The sequence below is a fragment of the Aptenodytes patagonicus genome, chromosome 6, assembly GCF_965638725.1.
Source record: "Aptenodytes patagonicus chromosome 6, bAptPat1.pri.cur, whole genome shotgun sequence".
Lineage (NCBI taxonomy): Eukaryota > Metazoa > Chordata > Aves > Sphenisciformes > Spheniscidae > Aptenodytes > Aptenodytes patagonicus.
Genome location: NC_134954.1, coordinates 18,204,647 through 18,226,808, shown reverse-complemented (window position 1 = coordinate 18,226,808; position 22,162 = coordinate 18,204,647). Strand labels below are relative to the sequence as shown.

The 22,162-nt window shown below is 44.4% G+C and overlaps 1 protein-coding gene across 1 annotated transcript; it reads left to right on the top strand.

Moving 5' to 3' along the window:
• Positions 1 to 1,666: 1,666 nt before the first annotated feature.
• Positions 1,667 to 7,504, top strand: TMEM212 (transmembrane protein 212). Its single transcript, XM_076343289.1, is given in 2 exon segments — positions 1,667 to 1,834; positions 7,205 to 7,504. Coding segments are annotated over 2 exon segments (468 nt in total).
• The last annotated feature ends 14,658 nt before the right edge of the window (positions 7,505 to 22,162 follow it).

Genomic DNA, 22,162 nt, shown 5'->3' with positions numbered 1-22,162 from the left:
AGAGATCAGAGCTCTGCTTCGTGTTATTAAGACATTCACACCGCCCTAACCAAATTAAATGGGAAGCTAAGTAACATAAAGCTATCGGGCTCTCTTTCTTCCTTCTGCATGCATGAAATGACATTTTAAAGTCACGTGTGATCTTTCACAGCCTTTAAAGGGGTCAGGCACTAGACACATCTGGCATGCCGATCTTCTCATTCAGGGACATGAAGTCATCCTCCAATTTGCATTCCTGAGTCAAGAACGTGTAATTTTCCACGTGTCACTTTACTGACTTGCACATTGAACAGAGATTAATATTAATTTCATAGAAGATTGGGCACATTTAAGAAAATTGCAAGCCCTGCTAATTGTGTTTTAATTAAACTAGAAGTGGAATAGTGTTTGATGAAGAGGGCTGATGTTATTTGAATAAACATGTTCCACACAGCCCGCTGCACTACGCCATAAATCAGTTTAGTGCCAAATCTCACCCAACGGGGTGAATTAGGTATTATAGGATCTTCAAAGGCCTAAGTTAATTACCACTTCTTAAAATTGCCACTCTGCTTTCCCCCGCTGTGCAGAGGGGGCATTGTCATTGCAGTGGCCTGAGAAGCCACCACCATGTAAGCTGGCTTGCCCTGAAGCACAAGTCTCCTTTAGGAGGATTGGGATGTGCCCTGGGGCACATGATAGTACCCAGTGCCACCCTGGCTGGTGGCAGCACTCCAGCAGCGGGGGGGGGTGGGGAGACAACGGACGGATGATGACAACAGGGGGGGTGGACAGACACCACAGGTCTGAAATGAGTCTGATGGTTATCAGCAGTATGCCTTGGGGATTGCATATGATGGAGTACACAACATGATTGCTTTGGCTCTTGCGATCAAAATATTTGCTGTGGCAGGTAGGGAGAAATAGGGCTCCAGTCTGACGAGCAGTGGAAGGCACCCAGCCCTAATCCCTTTGAAATCAAAGGCCTTTCCCCCACCGTGCCCAGGAACAGATCCTAGGAGTGACCTCCAGCCTCCAAAGTGCCTCTCAAAGCTCTCAGTGACCTTATCTTTCACATTTGGAACAAAGACACCAACAGCATTAGCTGTGCAATACCCTAGATTTCAAGTCACAGGCTAGAGCCTATTCCCGCTAAATTTCCCTGCGACAAACACATTCTATCAACAATAACGCTCCCTGGGGAGAAGGTGGTCCTGCTCTGGAGGACGCATCTGTGTCCTGCAGACACTGCTGGCACTGAGGGTGCCGGTTTCATTCTGGCTGCGATGGGCAGGTCAGCATTGGAAACAACAACCCCAGTTGCTGTCAACAAGTTTCTGCCGCTCTCTGCACCGGGAAGCGGTCTGTCCTCGTGGGAAAATGGATGAAGGAGTAATTCAAAAATCACAGGATGGGCTTTCTGCAGCTGAAAGTGAAGAGCAATGAGTCTGGGAAAAAAACCCCACCTTATTCCTGGGGGGGAAGGGGCCTTATTTACTACACTGTAATACCTTCTGTTTCTGTAGGAACATCTGAAGATAAACAGAATAGTGCTTCATCGTGCTAGGTAAACAGCTCTCACATGCCATGGCTACAGTCTCTAAGGAGTTTCTGTTTATTATGAACTGTCTCTGCCTCAGCTTTAGCTACAAACCCTCGCTGTGAATCCAACAGGGAGAGTCTCACAATGAAAGTGAAGAGCTTGTATGAAGTTACCAGAGAGATACTTATTACCTTTGGGTTTAAAAGCATTTTTTTCCAGAATTTTTGCTTTTTTCCCCTGTTTTTTTCTTATAAGCCCTGGTTCGTTGGATAGAGTGTTTGCCTCGCCAGTCCCATTTGGAACAGAGCTTTGGTAGGCAGAACAAAAGTGTTATCAAAGGAAAGATGCTAGTGATGCTACAGAGACTTTAAAAAGTCAACTGTGTTTGAATTATTTATTTCCCAGCTCCTGTGAACTCTCTTTAAACAGAGAAATGCTTGGAATTACATGAAACTAAAGCAAGAGGCTCCCTAGAGGCTCTTGATAAGATTTAAATTTGCAGTAAATATTGGTGTATTGATTATTATCATGACGTGCTGATTTTTAATTTCCCTTTACAGAGAAAACCCAAACTTCCTTGTTCTGAACCAAATTTGGATTGTTAAAAGGACATAAATGTAAATTAACATCCCCAGGGTTATGCTGGTGTAATTGAGATCATCGTTTAGCTCTTTTCTTTGGTTCATTTCCTAAGCTTTTGCATTTCCAAAGGGATGTAAGTGATGCAATGAGACAAGTACAACACGCTTTACAGAGTAAAAGCTCAGGTAGGCACACAGCCAGGCGTGAAATCCTCATCCTCCCCACTCAGAGGGCGATGCACACCTGGTTCCTCCTCATGGAAACTGGCTGCTTGCACAATGTAAAAGCCGATAAGGTTTTTTGGGACGAGGTCCTGTAGCTGCGAGGGTTAAGAGGTGCTGGTGGCCCTGTGGCAGCAGGTGAAGCACTGAGGAAGCTGAGTCAAAAGGGGGGTTGGAGGAAGGGTGAGTCTTCTTCCCCTCACCCCAACGGTTGGAGGGGAAGATCTCCAAGGGACTCCTACCTTTGGTTTTCCAGTGGACTTGATAGTATTCTTGTGATTTGGATGGTAATGATTTAGCCATGGGGTTTTATACCCATGTATTCCCACCACATGGCTGGTAAACCACGCGCCAGTTTGTTCTTTCCTTTTTAATCCAAAAGGAGAGAGAAAATAAAGGGTTTTTTCATGGCACACTCATTTCTGATGTCCTCATACCAGGGATTTGAGTACAGTACTTTATGGCTTTCCTACCCTTCCATCAACCTTGGGATGTTTATTTTTCTTCAAACATAGCTATTTGCAGCATGCTAACAAGAACTGAAGATCTTTTAACACTGCTATTTGTTTACTGAAGACATCAAAGCCTTTTTTTTCCTCAAGCCTTCGAGTCGGTATAATCTGCAAACAGCCATGCAAAACCAAGGTGTGCTTTGTGTAGAGCAAAATAAAACCACAGAGCACTGAAGATACAGATATTTTCTTATCTGAGATTCTAAATTTAGCTCTGCTTCATCTCTCATTCCTCAGCTTCTCAAACTATTTGTTCCTAACCGAGAGCCCTGCAGTTTCGGCAGACCTTCCTATCGCCTTCAGCTTCAAGTTGGGTGGAAGAATACGACTGCAAATGTGGACAGTGGCAGTGATAGCAGCTAATCTAAAACAAATATTTTGTAACATCTCTGAGCAGATGTATTTCCTTGTTTCACTTTGATGGTCGAGATGCTATACCACGCGAACAAAGAGCAGTGCTCTGAATTTTTTGCATCAGGTCCTGTGAGCTTTCGGTTCAGATCCAGGCTGTGGAGGAAACGACAGATGTTGGCAGCAAATTAAATAACAAGACCTGCTGAAAATAATGTCCTAAGAAATACTGGGGCATTCCTTTTTATGGATTTCATAGATGTGTTGAGGCTATTTTAAGGCCAATTGAACTCCCACTCCTTACACTATAAACAAGATTATTCCTTGCATGGAACAAAGGGAGCGTAAATGTCACTGTTTGTGTATCATTGGTATTTCCAGTCATACTTCAAGTATTGCCTCACCCCAAACTTGTATCCCACTGTTCAGAACCTAGTGGCAGTCTTCAGAGAGCATTAAGCATTGGTAGTGCATCACAGGAAGCATCTCCATGGAGAAAACCTAAAGTCTCTCCGTGGAGGAGGACCTCTTAGAATGGTACCAACTGACAAGCTCCCTCAGGAGCTATTCAACTTGTTGGCTGTGGTACGGACAACAGGGAAGACGAGGGCAACAAGGAGGGAGGACAGGACAAGGACTGACCAATAGGGTTTTTTTTCTACAAGGAAGCAACTCACCCCAAGCTGAGTTGGCTGAAGGTTACAGAGCAGGCAAATACCCAAGGCTTTCCGGGAATCGGGAAGCACAACTTGCAAGGTCAGTAATGCAGATCTGCATGGACAAAGTACAGGTCATGAGAAATGCTGACTACCTCTGTTGGGGAGGGATGGTGTGTTAAGGGCATTTTCAGCAACATACATTTTACACAGCAACAGGCATTTTAATCACCTGGCTGTGGGTGTAGTTCACCCCGTCACAGCAGGGGAAGACATGCTGCCTGACCTGGTGTTCGTGGCAGCTTTGGAGACTTGGCGCAAGGAAGAGACCCATGCAGGAGGGGTTAGGTGGTGAGAGGATGTGCTGTTCAGCAGCTCTTAACCTCAAAAACACCAAAAGGAGATGCAAGGGGTAAGCAATACAAACCTTTCCCCTTTCACTAGCTTTAAACCAGGCAAGTGGTGCCGATACAACAGGGTGCAGCCGAAGAGGCTGCAAGTCTGTGGGGAACAGTGGTTTTGGCCACTTCCCTTGACTTTGGGTGCTGCTGAGCTTAGATATAACCTCTGGCTCAGCAAGACAGGGCTCAGCCTCCCAGGGGTGAGGGAGAAAAGGAGCAACTGTTCCCTGGTCCCAGGGTCCTCACAGGTTGGGAGCAGGGACATGGCCTGATCAGTGACACAGCCAGGCTGCCCCTCCACTCCCAGCACTCAGGTGACTCCTGCAGAGCTCTTTCAGAGTCTTGCCTTAAGAAATAAAACAAAATGGCAGAGCCTTTAAAAAAAAAAAGTTTTAAGCACATCCAACTTTGGGATACAGCATAAAATTTCTTGCCAGAGAATTTAAAACAAACTGGAAACTAATCATCTACTCATTTAAATGATGTGCCTGGAGCTAAACCAGCAAGGCTGAATAATCTCTGCACTGCTTTCATCCTTCTTCAATTTTTTCTTTGTTCCATCAGCCACATGTGTGTTAAGTGTAAATTGAAGGGCTCTTAGCTGGAAAAGCAGATTGTGAAAAGGGCTTGGCCCTCATCTTATAATTCAGCTTCAGTATTACAATTACTCTTAATAGCACTCTTATTTTGTTGTATTATTTATTCTGGCTAGAACCCTCTAGGATCCCTTGAAGACTTTTTTTTTCTGGTGGATTTAGCCAACATCCACTCATGAATCCAGATGTTTCTGCTTTTATCCACAGGAATTTTATGGTATGGATATGCCAAGATTATAACTTCAGGCTCAGCCTCCAGACAAGTATTTTTCAAATTCCCTAAATCAAAAATGGAAAGTGCCATGAAAAACCTGGGCCTTACTGCATTTAGCGTGCCAGGATGGAAATCAAACCGCAGGACAATATTGCTCAAGGTTCTGGATCTGTGTTGATACGGTCTCCTACGTCGCACCAGAAATTACAGCCCAGATGGTGCTCTTTTCTGTGTCCTCGGACACAGACTCTTGCCTTCAGCACATCTTCAGCTCTTCTTTCCATTCACCAGCCTGAAGTTAGGAGCAAAGATACATGTGGGTCCAAGATGCTTACACTGGAAAAAAGATTACTCACTGCAAGCCAGAGTCACTGCTGGTGTATTTAAATGAATGAAAATGTGCCTGTGTATGTCAGCTCCCCATCACCAACACATATACTTTCCCAGTCAAAATTGGTTCTGAAATAAGGACAATGACGAAATGTACCCTGCCCTGATGGAGACCTGGTGAATAAAGCAAGTGTCTGCTGTGCCTTTGACAGCACTTTGGAAGAATAACCAAACCCAAACTCATTCTTTGTCCAGAGTGACAAAAGCAGCTTGAAGCAGACACTAAATAACCTTAACCTTCCTTTCTGTGCTGCCTGGGGTTTCCTTCAGGCACTCCCATTGGTAGTGTCCTGGGTGTCTTCCCTGCTCCCCATTTGTCAGCAGGAGAGTCCTGATCAAAGTCACTATGCAGTGGTGGTCAGTACCAGCATGGTGGCTTGGCCGGTATCATACCCCGTTGGGGATGGTTGTGTCCCTCCAAGTGCCCCAAAGTCGCTCAGGAGCACGAGAATAACAAACGCAGGAGATGCACAGAATAGTTTTCGTTGGCCTTTTGGCAACAAACAGCAACCATCATCTGTCTGTGGCCATGCTGTGCACAAAAAGGATGCGGTATTATGCCTGAGTCCACAAAAGGTGAATTTTAACACTTCCTCCAGGACACTCCCAGCTGGCCTTGAATGCACACCGGCAGGGCCCTGCTCCTGCCTCTGCTGTGCATGATCCACCCCCTTTTAAAGCCACTCTCCGTGCACTGGACCAGGGAGAAACACAGAGTAGTTATTCCAGCCTGGTAGTGAAGAGCCCGTTCCCCTCCTGCACAGCAGCTAGTTATTGCTTGCTCTAATAGCCTTAGTTCTTTACCTGCAGAGTTCCTGGATGAAAGGAAATGTAAATTATTCCTAAAAGCTCTTCTAAGGCTTCCCCCAGCATGGAGAAGCCTCTCAGCTGGCACAAAGGATGGAGCTGGCTCCACAGCAAACCTCTCCGGGGCAGATACACGCCAGGACAAGAAGGAGGCACGAGAGCAGGGGAGCAGAGGGCTGAGCACCTGGCACCCAGCAGTGAGTCAGCTCCTGCCAGCTCAAGCAGCAAAGCTTTCCACCCACCTACCCCAGAGCTGAGCTCAGCCACCTCGAAATCCCGCTGCATGGAGCTGCTGAGGGCAGGGGTAGGTGGTAACTCAGTGCAAGGTGCCATCAGTCGGGGTGACAAGTCCAGGAGTCTACATGGTGTCACATGCAGGAGGTGGCAAGGGAATGGCAGAGTTAATCTGGACGATGCATTCAAAGAGGAAAGCACTTTTCTTGCTGATATTGTGGATCAAGTGTGCTGTGCAGGGCTTACAGAGGGTGCACATTAAATATCCCACCAGCACAGTAGTTGTGCCAGTTCCTGTCACATTTTCTGTTTTATAATGAGGAACTTTGTTATTATTCAAATATGCAGTTTAAATTTTAAAGGCTACCCACTGTACTTATATGCTATATGACAAACTACATAAGTATACCTGTTTCAACTTATTCTTCTAGTATTTTTAGTAAAATATGGTTTCAATGACTTTGTCTTCCCTGTAAAAAAAAAAATCCACATTTTTCTTTAATAAGTTCATGACATTCAAGCTACTAATTTTCCTTACCATCACATCTCTTTTTGGACACAGAATAAAGGAGATTGAATATAAAAAACAGGGTTTTTTTTTTTCCCAAGTTGGAAATGAAGAAATACAAAAATACTGAGCTCTTTAGTTTTTAAAGTTTTTTTAAAAATCATCTCAGCAGGTCAGACAAGTGATAAAATGCTTTTGTCTCCATTTCAGTGGGTAGCTAGTTTCGCCTTCAGCATACTGAGCATCATGGGCGCCTCAGTGCAAATTGCTGCTGCCACTGCATCTCCTCTCCTTGGCCCATACTGCTGCTGCTGCTCGCTCGCTGGGACCAACTACCTGGATTACGCAGTCCTGTTCCCTTTTCCCTACACTGACTTTCCAAACCCCTGCAAAGACCCATCGCGTTATGAGTGGTACCATATCACCCTGCAAATACTAGACCTGTGTTTGAGTTTGGCCATATTCTGTGTATCTTTGGTTTTTGTGACGACTTTTGTGAGACTGCTCTAGTTTGGACATTTAAACATGAGCATCGGTCACGGCGGGGAAGGTGGACTGCTGCCTGTAATGCCATAATGGCAGCCAGGAGGGCTGCACAGCTGTGCAAGGACAGACAAATCCTGAATGCACTCGCACTGCATTTGTGCTTCAGTAGTGCCCCTGAAGCCATGTACATAATTCCATGCTTAAATCACTTTACTAAATAGTAATTTGGCCCTTTAGTTGAAATGATACTGGGACGTAAAGGGTACAAAGGGACACATCTTTAGCATACATAGCCTGGGCCTCTGAATTTAAAGGCTGGGCAAAATTTTATGGAAATTATACAATTTGCTTTTGACATTACAGAAGGCAGAACCTGAAGATTTGCATTTCTGCTCTTCCTTACAACAGTGAAAGCTGCATTGCCATTAGTGCACAGAGCCATTAAAACCTGCACAGACATAGATCTGCTACCTGACCAGCAAAAGAGGTGTCAAAAATAACCACCATCCAGCACATATCATCTCTGCTTTAGGTAAAGCCTCAGGCAGCAGCACTTTGATGGCATAGGAGGGTGAGAGGTGAGGGTAGGAGCAGTATGAGGAGGAGGAACAGGCCTTTGGGTGACCCAGAGCACAGCCAGAGCCCAAGCACCACGCTCCCGACCGGCTCCCGCATGAGGCACAGCATCCATTTTCCAGCCCCGGCGTACCTCCAGCCCACATGCCTTGGAGGACTCACTGCTGGTTCAGACATTTGCAAATTTTGCTGTGCTGAGGAAAATCTTACCTTCCATGCATCCGATCCCTTGGATTTTTTTCTTCCCTTTAACCTTTGTTTGGAGCCAGTCTTGAATCCACAAAAATAACAGTGTTTCCATGACAACAGCCCAGCAGAGGACTCCTCCGGGGCATCTGAGGAATTAAAACATGGCCAGTGCTTCCTCCTGCTCCAGCATCACACCCCATGGTACCACAGCCCCATCCTATTACCTCTCCCTCTTCTCATGCTGAAGTAGACAGCAAACTACTTTGGGCAGACCTCTGTCTGCTTTGGTAGTATTGGCATTTACTGAATGGTAAGTCACACTGCACAAGTGAGGTATGAGCAGGTATCAGCTTATGGGAGGGTAGAAAGACCAAGAGGGTCTGCAGTCTAAAGGACTGGACAGCTGTTGGATTTTGTAATCCCCTAAGCTCTATTAATAAGATTCATAATTTTCATGCCCTCCCTGGTATTTTACAGAGGATATGAAATGATCCTTCGTTATTCACAGTCACTGCTTTGCTTCCAATACACAGCATTTCTCCTGCCCTCCTTCAGCAAAGCCCTGCAACTGCTGAACCCTCTGGTCCCGACCCAGCAAAGCATGCAAAGGGCCCCACCGATACCAGAAGCATACCCAGAGGTGTCCTCTCCTCGAGCAGGGCAGGATATTGGCCCTTTGCCGAATCAGGCCCTGCTTGCTCAAGCATTTTCTCCTGTGGGCCGCACAGCTGGTACCTTGCCCAGAGACCAGCTCCAACCGAGTGCCCGATTGATCCCCCGCTCTTGAGGCCGTGCCAAAACCCCATCCCTTCCCTGCAGCACTTGTCTGCCCTCAGACCAAGATTTATGAGGGTTATCCATGGATGCAGTTGCAAGAAAAGTCCAAAAGCTTTTGTTGCAATGCCACAAGCAGCACTAAAACAGCAAAATGCTCTTTGCATACCTGATCCTCACTGAAGGGTGACGAGCAGGACACCCAAGCACAGACAGCAAGCTCTGAAGCCGGACCTGAGGAGGCAGCGTGGATGCATGCCAACCTGACAATGGGGTTTCATTTAACAAGTGCAGATTTAAGTGTGGAAATCAAATATGAAACAGTCGTAGCCAGCATTGTCTGCATTCTTGGAGTGGCACTAAACTAGCAGAAAGAAAAGAACTGAGACACGGGCCCAGACACGCTCCAGCTGTCTGGGACTACCTCTTCCCTCCTCCACTGGATGTAACTATTCAGCTTGTTTCCATTTCATTATTGGATGTTATTTTTGCAACCTGGGAAAAGAATAGAAAGGGGGGGGGGGGGGGAAGTCCTTAAAATGCTTTTGGGTTTATTTTAAGAACTAGACCATTTCTTTCCTTTTTGTCAGAGATAAAGTACACTTTAAAAAGTGCATAAGGCCTATGGTATTATTAGTTAAGCATTTGTTTCTCAGATGAAGTCCTTTATCTCAGAGGCAGCGGCATTTGCGTTGCTGTGGTTATTCACGTAAGTTGTACTCATTTAGGACTGAGCAACATGCAATTAAATAGCCATATAAAACACCCACAGGGTGAACAACAGCTGCCTACAGGTAACCTTAAATTTCATGCACTCACGTGCCAAATGTTTCAGCTCTAGCCATGTAAATCCTCATTTGCATGTGGGAGCAGGGCAGGCCCTTTCCTCCATCGCCATGGGTAGGTAAACAGGAGGCACTCCTCCACCAGGCACAGCACAAATCAAGCTTTTAATGAGTTGGTTAAAAGCCTGATGCTGCAGATAGCTATCAACAGGAGTGCTTCTCGACCCACCACAGGGTCAGCCCTTCCCTGGCTTCCCTTCCCTCCTCTGCCTTCCTCTCAAGAGCACAGCTTATCCATTTTTAATGTTAAAAAGAATTCGTATCCAAGATCTGATAATAATTTATTTTCTCTCTCTTTACGCCAATTTTGCTTGACGGGGAAATGCCAGCATGCACCGCCCGTCCCCCCCAGCTGGGGACACTCCACCCTATGAAAAAGCCAAACACTTGCCAAATGAAGGGCCAGGATTATATAGTTTCCCCCTGAGCATTGTGGGAATTCTTAGTTTGTGCTGGACTTCTCTGGAAAAATCTCCCCTCCGTTTTGATGCTGATACACTTCAGCACAGCAGCAAATTTTCAATGGTGCTTCAAGGGAAAGGCAGGATTCAGAGTGTTTCTTACCATTTTATTTATCTATCTTCCTCTTGGGGACAAAGGCGTATACGCTAAACCAGAAGCTCTCTTCATATCAGCTTTTGCACACTCCTGCAGTATTCTTGGCAGGAGAAGGTCAGATATGCTTTAATGTGAGTTGCTGTCTCTCCAAACATTGTTTTGTAGCATCCAAAGCAGGTCTGTAATTCTGAATTTGGATATTTTAAGCTCCAACCAAGATTCTGAAGTGCACATAAAATAACTGCTCACTACATGCAAATCGTTGCTTCCTAATGAATGGCATTGCTCTAAGGATTTGCATGGAAAAAAGTTTTAATCTTATTACATTATTCCAGCCAGTTCAGTGAGGGGAGAGCCCTTCCTACCTCCTCCTCCAGTGTGGTCCTCCCCTGTGCTGGCCCGACCTGAGCATGGCATTCACCAGCGATACTAGAGACATCCACACACGGCAATCCGCTGCCCAAGGCGCTGAGCCAACCCTGCCAGGCAATCTGGGGGCCTGAATAGGTTTTAAAGCGGGTTGGAAGATGGGAAAGAAATTTTGGAATGTTTCTTGAAATTATGTTCTTTCCATTTTATGGCATTCAATTTAGATTATTTCCTTTTTCATCCTGACTTTTTTACATTTTAGTAGTTTTTAATTTTTCGTTTAATGAAAATTAATTCTCATACTAGAATCTAATTTCCGTTCATTAAGGATAAAAGATGATGATTTCAAGCAATGAGTTTCTCCAAATCCAGAAACCCTAAACATATGCTCAACACCAAGCTTATGAGCAACTCCATGTACCTTAATATGTGTGCTTATCTCTTAGCATGTGCTTAAGTGGTTTGTTGGCAAAAGCTAGAGTGCTTATCCCTTTCCAGATGACCCTATTTAATATTTACCAGCATTAATCTGCTCAATAACTATAAACACCAGAAAAAACCCCCCACCATTGAATTAGCTTTTCCAAATGTGATTTCTAGATTACCCAAGAGGGTCAAACTGTTCCATGCTCAAGGGCTGACCCCAAAGCCATGGGAATCAGTGGAAGGGTGTTGACCAATTACACCAGTTTGGGGATGAGATCCCCTGTGAGAAGAAACACCTTTTTGATTTTGGCACTGTGACTAACAGGGATAACAAAGGCTCTATGCTGACATTAAGAAAATTGGTTTTATGTTTTGACATCCTGTTGACCTCCAGTGCACTTAAAGGAAGCTGTTAATTTAATGGTTGCGTCAGAAAGATACGGCAGAACATGTATTGCTGAGCAACGAAGGAAATTTCCAAGCCTAATGTCAGCATTAACACCTGCACAGGACAGTACTGACAGCAGGCACCCCTGTACAGAGCATAAATTTAAAGAATCTGCCCTTGACAAGGAGAAAATTTTCAAAACAAAGCAGTAGCAGCTGATACAGACTCTAGATACAGGCTTTGGTATTTGCCTCCACCATGAAAGCTGTCCTCCGGCAGCAAAGCCTCTCTAGATCCTACATGTCCTTCCAGTTGGATTTGATGCAAAATGAATGGATTAATCCTCGCCCACCGCTTGCAGTAAGAGGCTGCACACAGGGTCTTATCTTGCCCTGTTGTAAAGGGTTCTCAGCAGCCCTCAAGAACCAGAAAAGCTTATTTTGCTATTAAGTCTGAGCAGTGCCGTGATTTCACTGCAATTGAATTTGACTACAGGTGGTATCCATTTTACTGAGACATCAAACTTATATCATGCATACATGCAAAGGTAAAAGTGGAAGGTAATGGTTAGACACTTACCTAAAATGAGATGCTTGACCTAAAAATATAGAAAGATATAAAGGCCCTGACTCAACAAAATACTTCAGCACGTACCTAGCAGCAGACACGCAGGTGATGCTGTTGAACTCAGCCTGACACAGGTGCTGTAACTAGTACTAAGATAATCAGGATTCATTACAAGTTGGATGGGATCTGAATTACAACTGTGCTGTAAAACCATGTTTTTAATCCGTGAATGCCAGTGTATCACTTGAAGTGATGAAGCTATAGTCTTTCCATTGCCTGCTCAGACACTGGCTTATATTTATACCCCAGAAAATACCTTAATTTACAAAAGCAAAGTAGAAAGATTATTTGGGTTGTTGCATTACTTTTAAGAAGAAAACCTTTATCTTTGTGTGTCAGGCTGGCACTCACACTCAAGCTGAGTCCCAGCTCACTGACCCATACTTGATGCTTCTACAGATTTGAGCACTGACCTTCCAGGCACGAGATCATGGACTTGTGTCCTTGATTCCTACAACTCACAGCATTGCTCCAAACGTTCCCAATTGTGGGTCACTTTTGACTTGGACTCATTCTCTGTTAAACAGCCCACCACCTCCATTCACCCAATCTCCCCATCTGTCTCCTGCACAGCTATCACTGTCCTTTCCCTGACTCTACTCCCCACTCTTCAACCTGTGGCTCAGGGTCAGCATCATCCTGCAATCCTTTACCTTGCTGCTTACACTTTTCATCCACTAGCTCCTTACAAGAAATGGAAAGGAAAGTTCCTTGCAGCTTCAGCCAACCTAACCTCCTAAGGTCTTTCTGCCCAGAGAGACAATAACTATGGTTCAAGCCAAGATACTATCTCTTCCAGACGAGGGAAGTCTGGCAACCCTGATAGCTAATGACCTACGTAAGCCTGTGTTACAATTTCACTTTCCATAATTCAACTACAGTTTCTCAACTGTGTGGAAATGCTATATGGTATTTATGGAAACATTAATGTTACTTAGATTTTGGAAACAGTAACGCTGTTTTCAGTAGTCTTGGTTAACCACAGTCTTGAACTATCTCATTCACTTGATAAAGCTTAGAGATGCTTAGAGGCATTTCCACCAAAATAGAAAGGAAAAATTTGTGAGGCGTTTCAGAAAAAATCACTCCTGGGTGCGGGTTCCTCCTCTCATCTGGCTGCAGTCAGTGCAGGTGTCCATCTGCACACAGAGCAGACGGCAGAATTAAAGCCTAAACCTATAATCATTAGTCAGGCAAAATTACAGTGGGTGATGGTCTGCTCAGCTGAACCGAGTGCTTTAGGCACGTAATCAGCACACTCCTGCCCGATAACCTTTTTAATCTCTTGGGTTTCTAGTCAGCAGTTCTGCTCGTGTGGGCAGCAACATACAAAAGCTCTTTTCTCTGCAAGTGTTATAATTTCTATTCCAGTTCAGCATGCTTCCTTATTGAACTGTCATTGCCTACAAATGAGTTTTCTGAGCAATTAATACTACAGGGGCTCTAATGAAGATGCCATGTAAGATTTTGCTACAGCAACTCCAGGTGATATTACCAGTCTGTCGCCCTTTTCCAGCTCTTCAAAAACATGTCTCCTTAGATCCTGATTTGTCCTGCTAAATAGTGCTACAGCACTGAGGCACAGGTTATTTTGCTTGTGTTTAAAAAAGATAACTCTAGCACTAGATACATCATTCTAGAGAATAAAATCTACCATTTATCAAGTCAGGAGGAAAGTATTAGCAGCAGCGCTCCAGCTTTCCACAGGCCATCCTCATGTCTCTGGGCTGTGTTTGCTTTAGATGTTTTTCACCTCAAATGTTTACCATGGACACCTTGCCACCACTGTCACCCACGCAGCTCCACTTCTGGTAGCAACCAGGAAAGCAAAAATGAAGTGCTGCCAACTCTTGCTCTGATCAGAGCAAAGGAGATCGAGCAGCCTACTAAAATATGCCAGCTACTGTATGGCTGTAAATGGTAGAGCAGGAAGGGTGATAACAGTGCGAACGTTTGTGAGGGGAAGGACTGGATCCAACTGCCGTGACACGCATTCAATGCAGAAAACTGACCTGAGACCACTTGCTCCTCGCACAGATGGAGGGGTTTAATTCTGATAGTACATCATGTAAATAAGCGAAGCCAAGTAATCCTTATACAGGAAAAACACTAAGGAAGCTGTGGTTACCAAATATGCAGTGCTTACAGATTTTACTGAAGGCTTGGAAACGTGGGCTCAACAAACTAGCAGTTAAGGGACATATTTTCAAGCATGTGAAGTGCAATTGTGTTTCTTTGTGCACAGGGAGGTTATACAAGTTCACATTCCCCAACCCAGCTAAGAGCATGTCTGGTTCTGCTGGGGGAGTCGTGCGGGCGTTTCACCACCACGCCATGCTGCCTGCCTGGCTGTGGCACTTGCTTCTGAGCAAATCATGACACTTCCATCCAAGTTCAAGCTTTTATGTTTGACTCACCTCAGAAAACATCGAACATTAATCCTACCGTGCAGGTACTAATAACAGAGAAGAAAACATCACTGAAGCCCCCGTCAACCTTTTCCTCCTCCAGGACACCTGATTTATTATTGACAAAGTGTTTCCTGCTTTGTCTTAACATCCGACTTGACTGTAAATGCCCGTCAGAGTAAGGAGCAGTTCATCTCTCATCTTTTACCTTCGGGGCAGTTTAGGTTAAAGCCAAACCACATGAAAGGAGACAGTGTTTGCCTGACTTTACAGCTCTACAAAAATTGCCTTTTTATGATATTGGATGGCAATTTTTGTAACTGGCTCTGATAATTAATTGGAAACTAATCCAGGAACAAATAAGTGAGCATGCCACAAACTGTATATGGAAGAAAGACTACAGAAGAAATTCAAGAAAGAAATTTTGCTGGCAAAGATCAAAGAAAAGTAAAGGCATTAGTTAATAGCCGTATTTTCTTAAAACAAGAAGCCCTTCCTTTGAAGGCAACAGCTGATGAATCAGAATCTGAAGAAGCTGATTCCTGTAAAGTTTCTTCGAAACAAGGTATATGTACACCCTCAGAAAGAAAGTAATTTCAAAACCCTGGCAATATTATACATGTCTTCTGAAAACTTTTAGTTACAGTAACTTCTCTACTGTGTGAATAGCCTTCAAGGAGAAAAACATGCACCTACTCCACAGATTAAATAAACAAACCAATTGCAAAGCTGGTATAACATTTTCTTTTCCCTGCAAGTTACAAGTTATGAGATTTATCCCTATCCTACTGAAATATTCTACTTTGACTTCAGCTAATAATTGGCCCATTTACGGAAGCTCAGACCCAGCAGAAAACTGATGCCCACATAGCTGATACCAGAGTGCCTGGCTGTTAGGTGTCTGCCTCCCAGGGTGAATTCCCATCAACACCAGTAATGCTAAGTTACTGGAGTCTCCATACATGGCAGAAGTCACGCACTTCATAGAAGGCCCAAAGCCCCAGATGTTGAGCTAGGCAACAGAAAGAAGCAAGAACAAAGGAGGAGAAAGCAGGTACAGGATGGAAAAGTTTGAAATCCTGGCTCTTTCCAGGGCTTTAAGACCAGGACTGAGGCTTTAGGGTGGCACTGGCTGAAAACAGAGCCCAGCACCCACCCTGGGTGGGTGCTTACAGCTGCTCTTGGGGAAGGCTAAGCAGATCTTACTCTTCTTTTAACTCCTAATTGCCAGAGGAGGGACTGATGATGCCAAGGTTTGCCACAGGCTAGAGGCTAAAGCCAAGAAACTGAGAAACACAAGAATTATACCCTCAATTTCTTGGAGGGGGAAGATGTCAGCAGCAGCTGAATTCTGCTTATAGAGTAGGGAGGAGAGGCTCTTTTGGTACCTCTGTCCTTATTGGAAACCTCCCCTCAGCCTCAGCAATGACTATCTTCACCACAAGAATGGTGCAAGGTGAGAAGTTTCCACCTTGAACTGTGGCACCACTCTTATCACAAGATGCCTGGTGGCAAGCAAGAACAAGAACTCTAAGTAAAATTAGCTCTTATGTGGGAGGACTACCTCAAGGCCCGTCTCAGAGGGCTTAAATAGATCCTTACAGGATTGCTTCGAAAGGGAAGGAGACACATGGAAGCTTTTCCACAGCTATCACCGTGCTGTTGGTCTCCGCTGTCTGGGTTGGGGTTTTGCCCTGTGGAACTAACCCAATGTATCTGTTTTCCTACACACAGCCCAGTGACTAGCTAGGCTGAATAAAACCTCAGTAATCCCATTTCTACCCACAATTTGGATGTGCTGACCCCTGAAGGGATCCACCTCCCGGATGACTTGGGGCATGGGGGAATTAATCTCACGAAGCTCTAGGAAAATTCCTCAGGCTGGAGTGTCTGCCCTGGTTGAACTTAGAGTTAGCTTCAGCAGATGCATTCTAGCTACCTTTTATAACCGGAATATAATTACACAGAATGGTTTCTTCAGTGCAAAGCCAGTTTAATGATTTCTGCCACAGTCCACAGCCGTCTGGGCTGGTGGCACTGATACAGAAATGCTCCAGTCTGAGAAAACCCTCAGGAAAAAGCCTCAAAACAAGGGTGGAAGGTAGCACAGTTTAACCAGGATTACCTCACTGACTGGGTTTTACAGTAAAATTCCCAAAACAGTGGCATAATGGAATGGGAAAATATCAAATATAGCTGAAGCATGCCTAGAGATGGGCAGGTCTTAAGTGACTGGACAAACGGGTGCCGTGCAGTAACTTCCCAACAAGTCTGCTGGTTTTGAGACTAAATACTGTCTCTTGGTCTGAATCAGAAACTGGCCCTCTACTGTCTTAGACTTTCCCCTCTGTTCCTCACCCCAGTGCTGGTGTCTAAGGGTGAGGTGTCATGAGGTACCTGAGTCACGTTAACAGCTCAGTGTCACCAAAAGAAGCAGTGCTGGTCCCAGCCAAATATTCCTACCAATTTCCTTGCACCTTGCCTGTCTGACCCCTTGGCGAGATGATTCAGCTTGCTAAATCATCCAAACTATTCAGTCTTGTGCTTTGGGAGGGCTCCCGCCCTGCCCACGCTCCGAGCTGCAGGGCAAAGGTATGTGACACGCATACAGCTGGTGGACCAGCTCCAAAACAAACGCAGCTCGGCTGGCACAAGAAATATAAAAAGCTAGACAAATAATACATACCCCAAGCACATTTTCCTACCTTTGTGGGATTAAAATCCCTCCCTGCATGTCTAGTCCTCTGCTCTGAAGCTTGTTGCTCTCTGTATAGGCAGGAGATCCCTGTAAAAAAGGAATACTTCATTATGAGAGCATTCCTGCCTCTTCCTCCCTCACCTACCTGCTTCTCTTGAAAAGAGCACCTCCCCGCCGCCATTTTCCCCCCTTTCCTAAAACTACTTGGGAGAAACCCCCTTTTTATTTTAAAAAAATCAGTCTCCCAACCCTTTTGCCAGTGAGGTTCAATGAGGAGCATCGGGGGATGCCTGGCACCCGTATATAAACCTTAGGCAGCCTCCAACACTTTGTCTCTGGGTACCCCACCCAGGCAAATCACCAAAGTTTAGTGATGCTTTTTGTTACCCCTGTGCTAGGTGCAGATGCTTCTCTTATCTTTACATTTCTAAGGAGGGGAAAGACAGAAAAACACAAGCCCCAGATCCCAAACGGAGTTGGAGCTTGACACTGCTGCAGACACCCCTGTTACTGAGCCCTGCTGAGTGAGACTTCCCAAATTATCATAGTTCATTGCCTTTCTGGTACAAGGAGGCTTGTACCAGAAAACCTACCCCAAATTTGATTTTATTTTATGGAGTGTGCCATCATCATCCTTCTTCCCAAGTGGAGGTTTGTTTTTGCTGGGAATGTGCTAAGTCTCACACATATTGCTGTTATTGTGTGGCTTTCCCTTCCTCTCACAGCTACTAAGCTCAGGAAGCCTTACATTGAAGTAATAAATATTATTGACTGATTGCAGTCAGATATAGCAGAGAGTATTAGAAAAGCGTCTGATAAACCTTCAATGTCAGACATCTGTACTCACTGAGGGCCATTGAGAAAGACAGACTTGGAAAAAGTGAGTAGAAAAGATGAATATGTTGGATTTTATTAGTCTACACATACCAAGAAGGCACCAAAATACTGATTTAATGAGGCTATCTAAAAGCAGACGTGCAGAAATAGCTGTGTTGAAGGATTCCCACAGATAGATAAATACCTTATAAAAATACCAGCAATAAAATACAAGTGAAACGGCTGTGTTGATACACTGAGCTCACATCATTAAGTAACAGTGCTATGAGGTTAGCGATAAAGTGATTCTCTTGTTTAAATCTAAACTGGAAGAGCTATTTCCAATTTTAAGAAGCCTGAAGGAGTCTCAGGGGTACTCGGATACTAACAGCTCACTAGAAATGTCACCACTAATTCTTTGCTGTCCTCTAGGCTCTAATTGACAGCATTGATAAAGGATCAAAGATGACTTTTCTTGTCTAGTCGTGGTTTTAGAGGACCAACATTCAGATTTCAAGTGATGTCTGCCAAATTCAGAGGTTTTTGTAACTGGATTTTGGGGTAATATTCATAATACAGCTGTGAATTTTAACTTCAAAGTCCATTCTCATTCTTCCTTTCCATGTCAGTGCTATTGAGATTACAGCTAGACTATGAATTTAGAGAAAACTCAGAAGAGAACATGCTTTCTTCATTTCCCCTCTAGGAACATCAAAGAGCAGAGCTGACTTTGTGCTCCACAGTGTCTAGCCACCAAACCTTCCCCAGGTGATTCAGTGCAATGACAAACGGGTGACAGGGCAGCTGGCACAGTGCTGGGTACACCTAGAGCACTGTTTCAGCTCACTGAATCCAAGAGGGGAAGGTCTTAGCCCCTGTGCCCTCCTCACAGATCCACAAAACCACGCCAGACTATGTGCCACATCTCAAACCAAGGTGACTGTTGTGCTACCTTCTCCCAGTTCAGTTCCTAGACCTTCAGTTCAGCACTTTTTCTAAGTATGCCGAAATTCAAGAAATTAGTGGAATTAGCAGTGCTGAAAGAAATCAGGACCCAGCTGAGTAATCTGAGATACATAAATTCCTGTGACAATTAAAAACAGAATCTCAGCACAGAGCAAGCATCAGCAGCTTCTAGTAATGTGTTCAGTTTATCTCTCTTCTTCATTCCCAATTTGCACAGATAATGGAGCTGAATGACTGAGAGACACTGCATCCTCCAGAGTCTTGGAAATTGTACTGCTGTTCACAAGACTAGAGATACATCCCGTCTCATAGCAATCAATATAACAACTGCTTAATGTATGCAAAGCAAGGGAGATACACAGTTATTCAGAATTTCACATCCTCTGCGGGGCTGCTGTATCCCACGTAGGTGGGTTTGTTAAAGTCCCCAGCAGTCATGCCACAGTACTGTTTTCTGTAGAGCTCCCAAAGTGAAAACTCATACATGGCTATTATATGAACGCTGGCTGTGAACATATGGAAACCCACCTTATTGCCACAGGTCCTCCACTACACACACCTCTGATTAAATGGGATCCCTCTTCCCAGCTGGAGCAGAAAGGCTCTGGCTCTCATGCAGGGGAGCTAACAGGCTCTGGCTGCCTGGACCAAAGGGCTGGGGCAGTGAGACACGCAGGGCTCATCTGCACAGCGTAATGAAGCCCCACAAAGGCGCTTGCTTGCACAGTAGTCTCTGGACACAGTTAAAATGTGAGCTATGTTTTGCTGGGGATTACCATGTTGTTACTGGTTCCCCTGATAGCATCAGCTCTGAAGTGTAGATACGGCCAAGGGGAATGCTTAAAGAATCCAGATGCACTCCTCAGCTTTAATGTGTTTTCCTTTCCCCAAAATATTACTATACATTTTCTACAGTGACAGCCATGACTCAGATACCTCAGCAGAGAAGAGGACCAGTTTATTTGGTGTCTGCTTGTATTTTTCAACTGAATACCAAAAAGCATGAAGCACTTGGCCCTCAATACATGATTTTATGGAAATTATATGACTATACTGTACAGTATACAGTAGCCTCTTGCCATCAAGAAGGCAACTTTTCTTAATAGTTATGCTAGTGAGGAATATTAAATGGAGCAATATATATCTTGCCCTGTTAAAGGGCTTCACAGAAGACCATAATAAAGTTTTCCGAGAGATGTGACTCTGGACTGGTTCAGACAATCTCTTCCCCAGTACTCCTCTCCTTTAAGTACCAGAAATGAGCTTCCACATGGACAAGGGGTGGTTTAGGAAAAATAAACAGACTAGGAGGCATTTATATGAAAAGCACTTAAATAATCTAATCTCTGTAGCTAATTTAAGAACTCCTAGGGAAAGAGAAGGTAGAGATAAGGAATCTTAATGAGGTCAGGCCAAAAATCAACACATGATCAACAATCAAATGCTTGCTGACTGCTGCCTGCTCATTATACGTGATGAGTTTGACAGTTTCTCAAGAGGGGACACCATTACAAAAATAGTAAAAACATTCTGCTAAAAAAACCTACTGAGCCAGTATTAAAGTCTTAGTAAACAGTAAAAGCCTGGTAAAACATTGTTAGTCATCGCTAAAGTATTGCTAAGCAACCCTTTATCCTCCTTAGGACTGGATTAGCTTCATCATGGCAATAACTAACAGCCCTTCATCCTTGCTTGCAATGCTTAGTTTGAAGTGCTATGTAATTTTCTTTGAAACTCAAGTGAGAGTTGCCACTCTAATTCCCAGCCCCTGCCGAGGCGTGGGGGAAGCTGCACGTCTGCAGGGAAACCTGTCTGCAGCTCCCAGTGGTTTCAGTAGCCAGGCTGCAGGACACAGCAACTAATTAATCTTAAAAGACAAGCAATACTTATTCACCCTCACGCTTTAATTCTTTGCTGATTGATAATCAGCAGCTAATATCCCTCTTTAGTACTGATTTAAAGAAGCTCAGCCTTGCTCTTGCCTGAAGCTAGACTAGCCGCTGTCAGGATTTCTACTAAAGCTCTATTTAACTGCAGTAAAACACTGAGACCAGGAAACTCCTGGGCATAGACCCCAAGTGGACTATTGCTCTGAGGTAACAGCTTACTGCTAGGCATTGCCACTATCTTCCATCTTTATTTTGTACACCATTTACATTTGTATCATCTCAGCAGGACCTCCAAAGTGCTCCTTCCCTGGATATTAGTAATAAATCACCTACCAGAGTGAATTCAGCCAGCGTGTTAGCTCACCTAGTCTAATCTCCAAGAAAACTCCAAAGGAAGACGAGGAATAAGGGACTTGACCTGCCTCACCCTGATCTGAAACCCAATGTGATGAGGGGTCAATTAGAGACCAGCACCAATAAACGGATACTTCAGAAAAGCCAGAGAGCCTAAGAAAAATAAGTTAGGTGAGTCTTGAAGGTCTTGCCTATTGCTGCCTCCCCTGTGGTCACAGGTGTTGGGGAAGCAGCATCCAGCAATCCATACACTTTTCCAGACTATAGCCAGAAAGGGTGGGGGAGTTCCCAGACACCTTCCCAGCCTTTCTTTGTCTCCATCTGAATTTCATTCTCAGATTAGCATATATATATACTAACAATAGCTCTCCTTGGCCTACACGGTGCTTTAACAAAGGTACAGCCACTTTTGTCTTTAGTGTGACAGACACGGTTTGTCACCAGCTAGAGCCGCAGTGCAGTTTTAATGAGCGGCTAGGATTTACTCACATAGCTGTCTGCTTCAATTGGTAAGACGAAAATTTCTTGTGAACTAGAATTATTTGTTCACTCCAAAAGTTAAAGTCCATGCCTACAAGAGATTTACTAACAGTAATTTTTATAACTGAAAAAAAAATCAGTTAGATAGCGGGAAACTTGCTTTTTAGGGAAAGCAGGGCGACAGCTACAGAAATATGTATTCAGGTATTGTCCCTTTGTCAGAATGAACATCTCAGAGCAGGAAAGAGGTGCCATATAAGTCAAAAACTATTAAATATTATCTTTGGTTTAAGAAGAGCTCAAAAAATTGGTGCCCTTT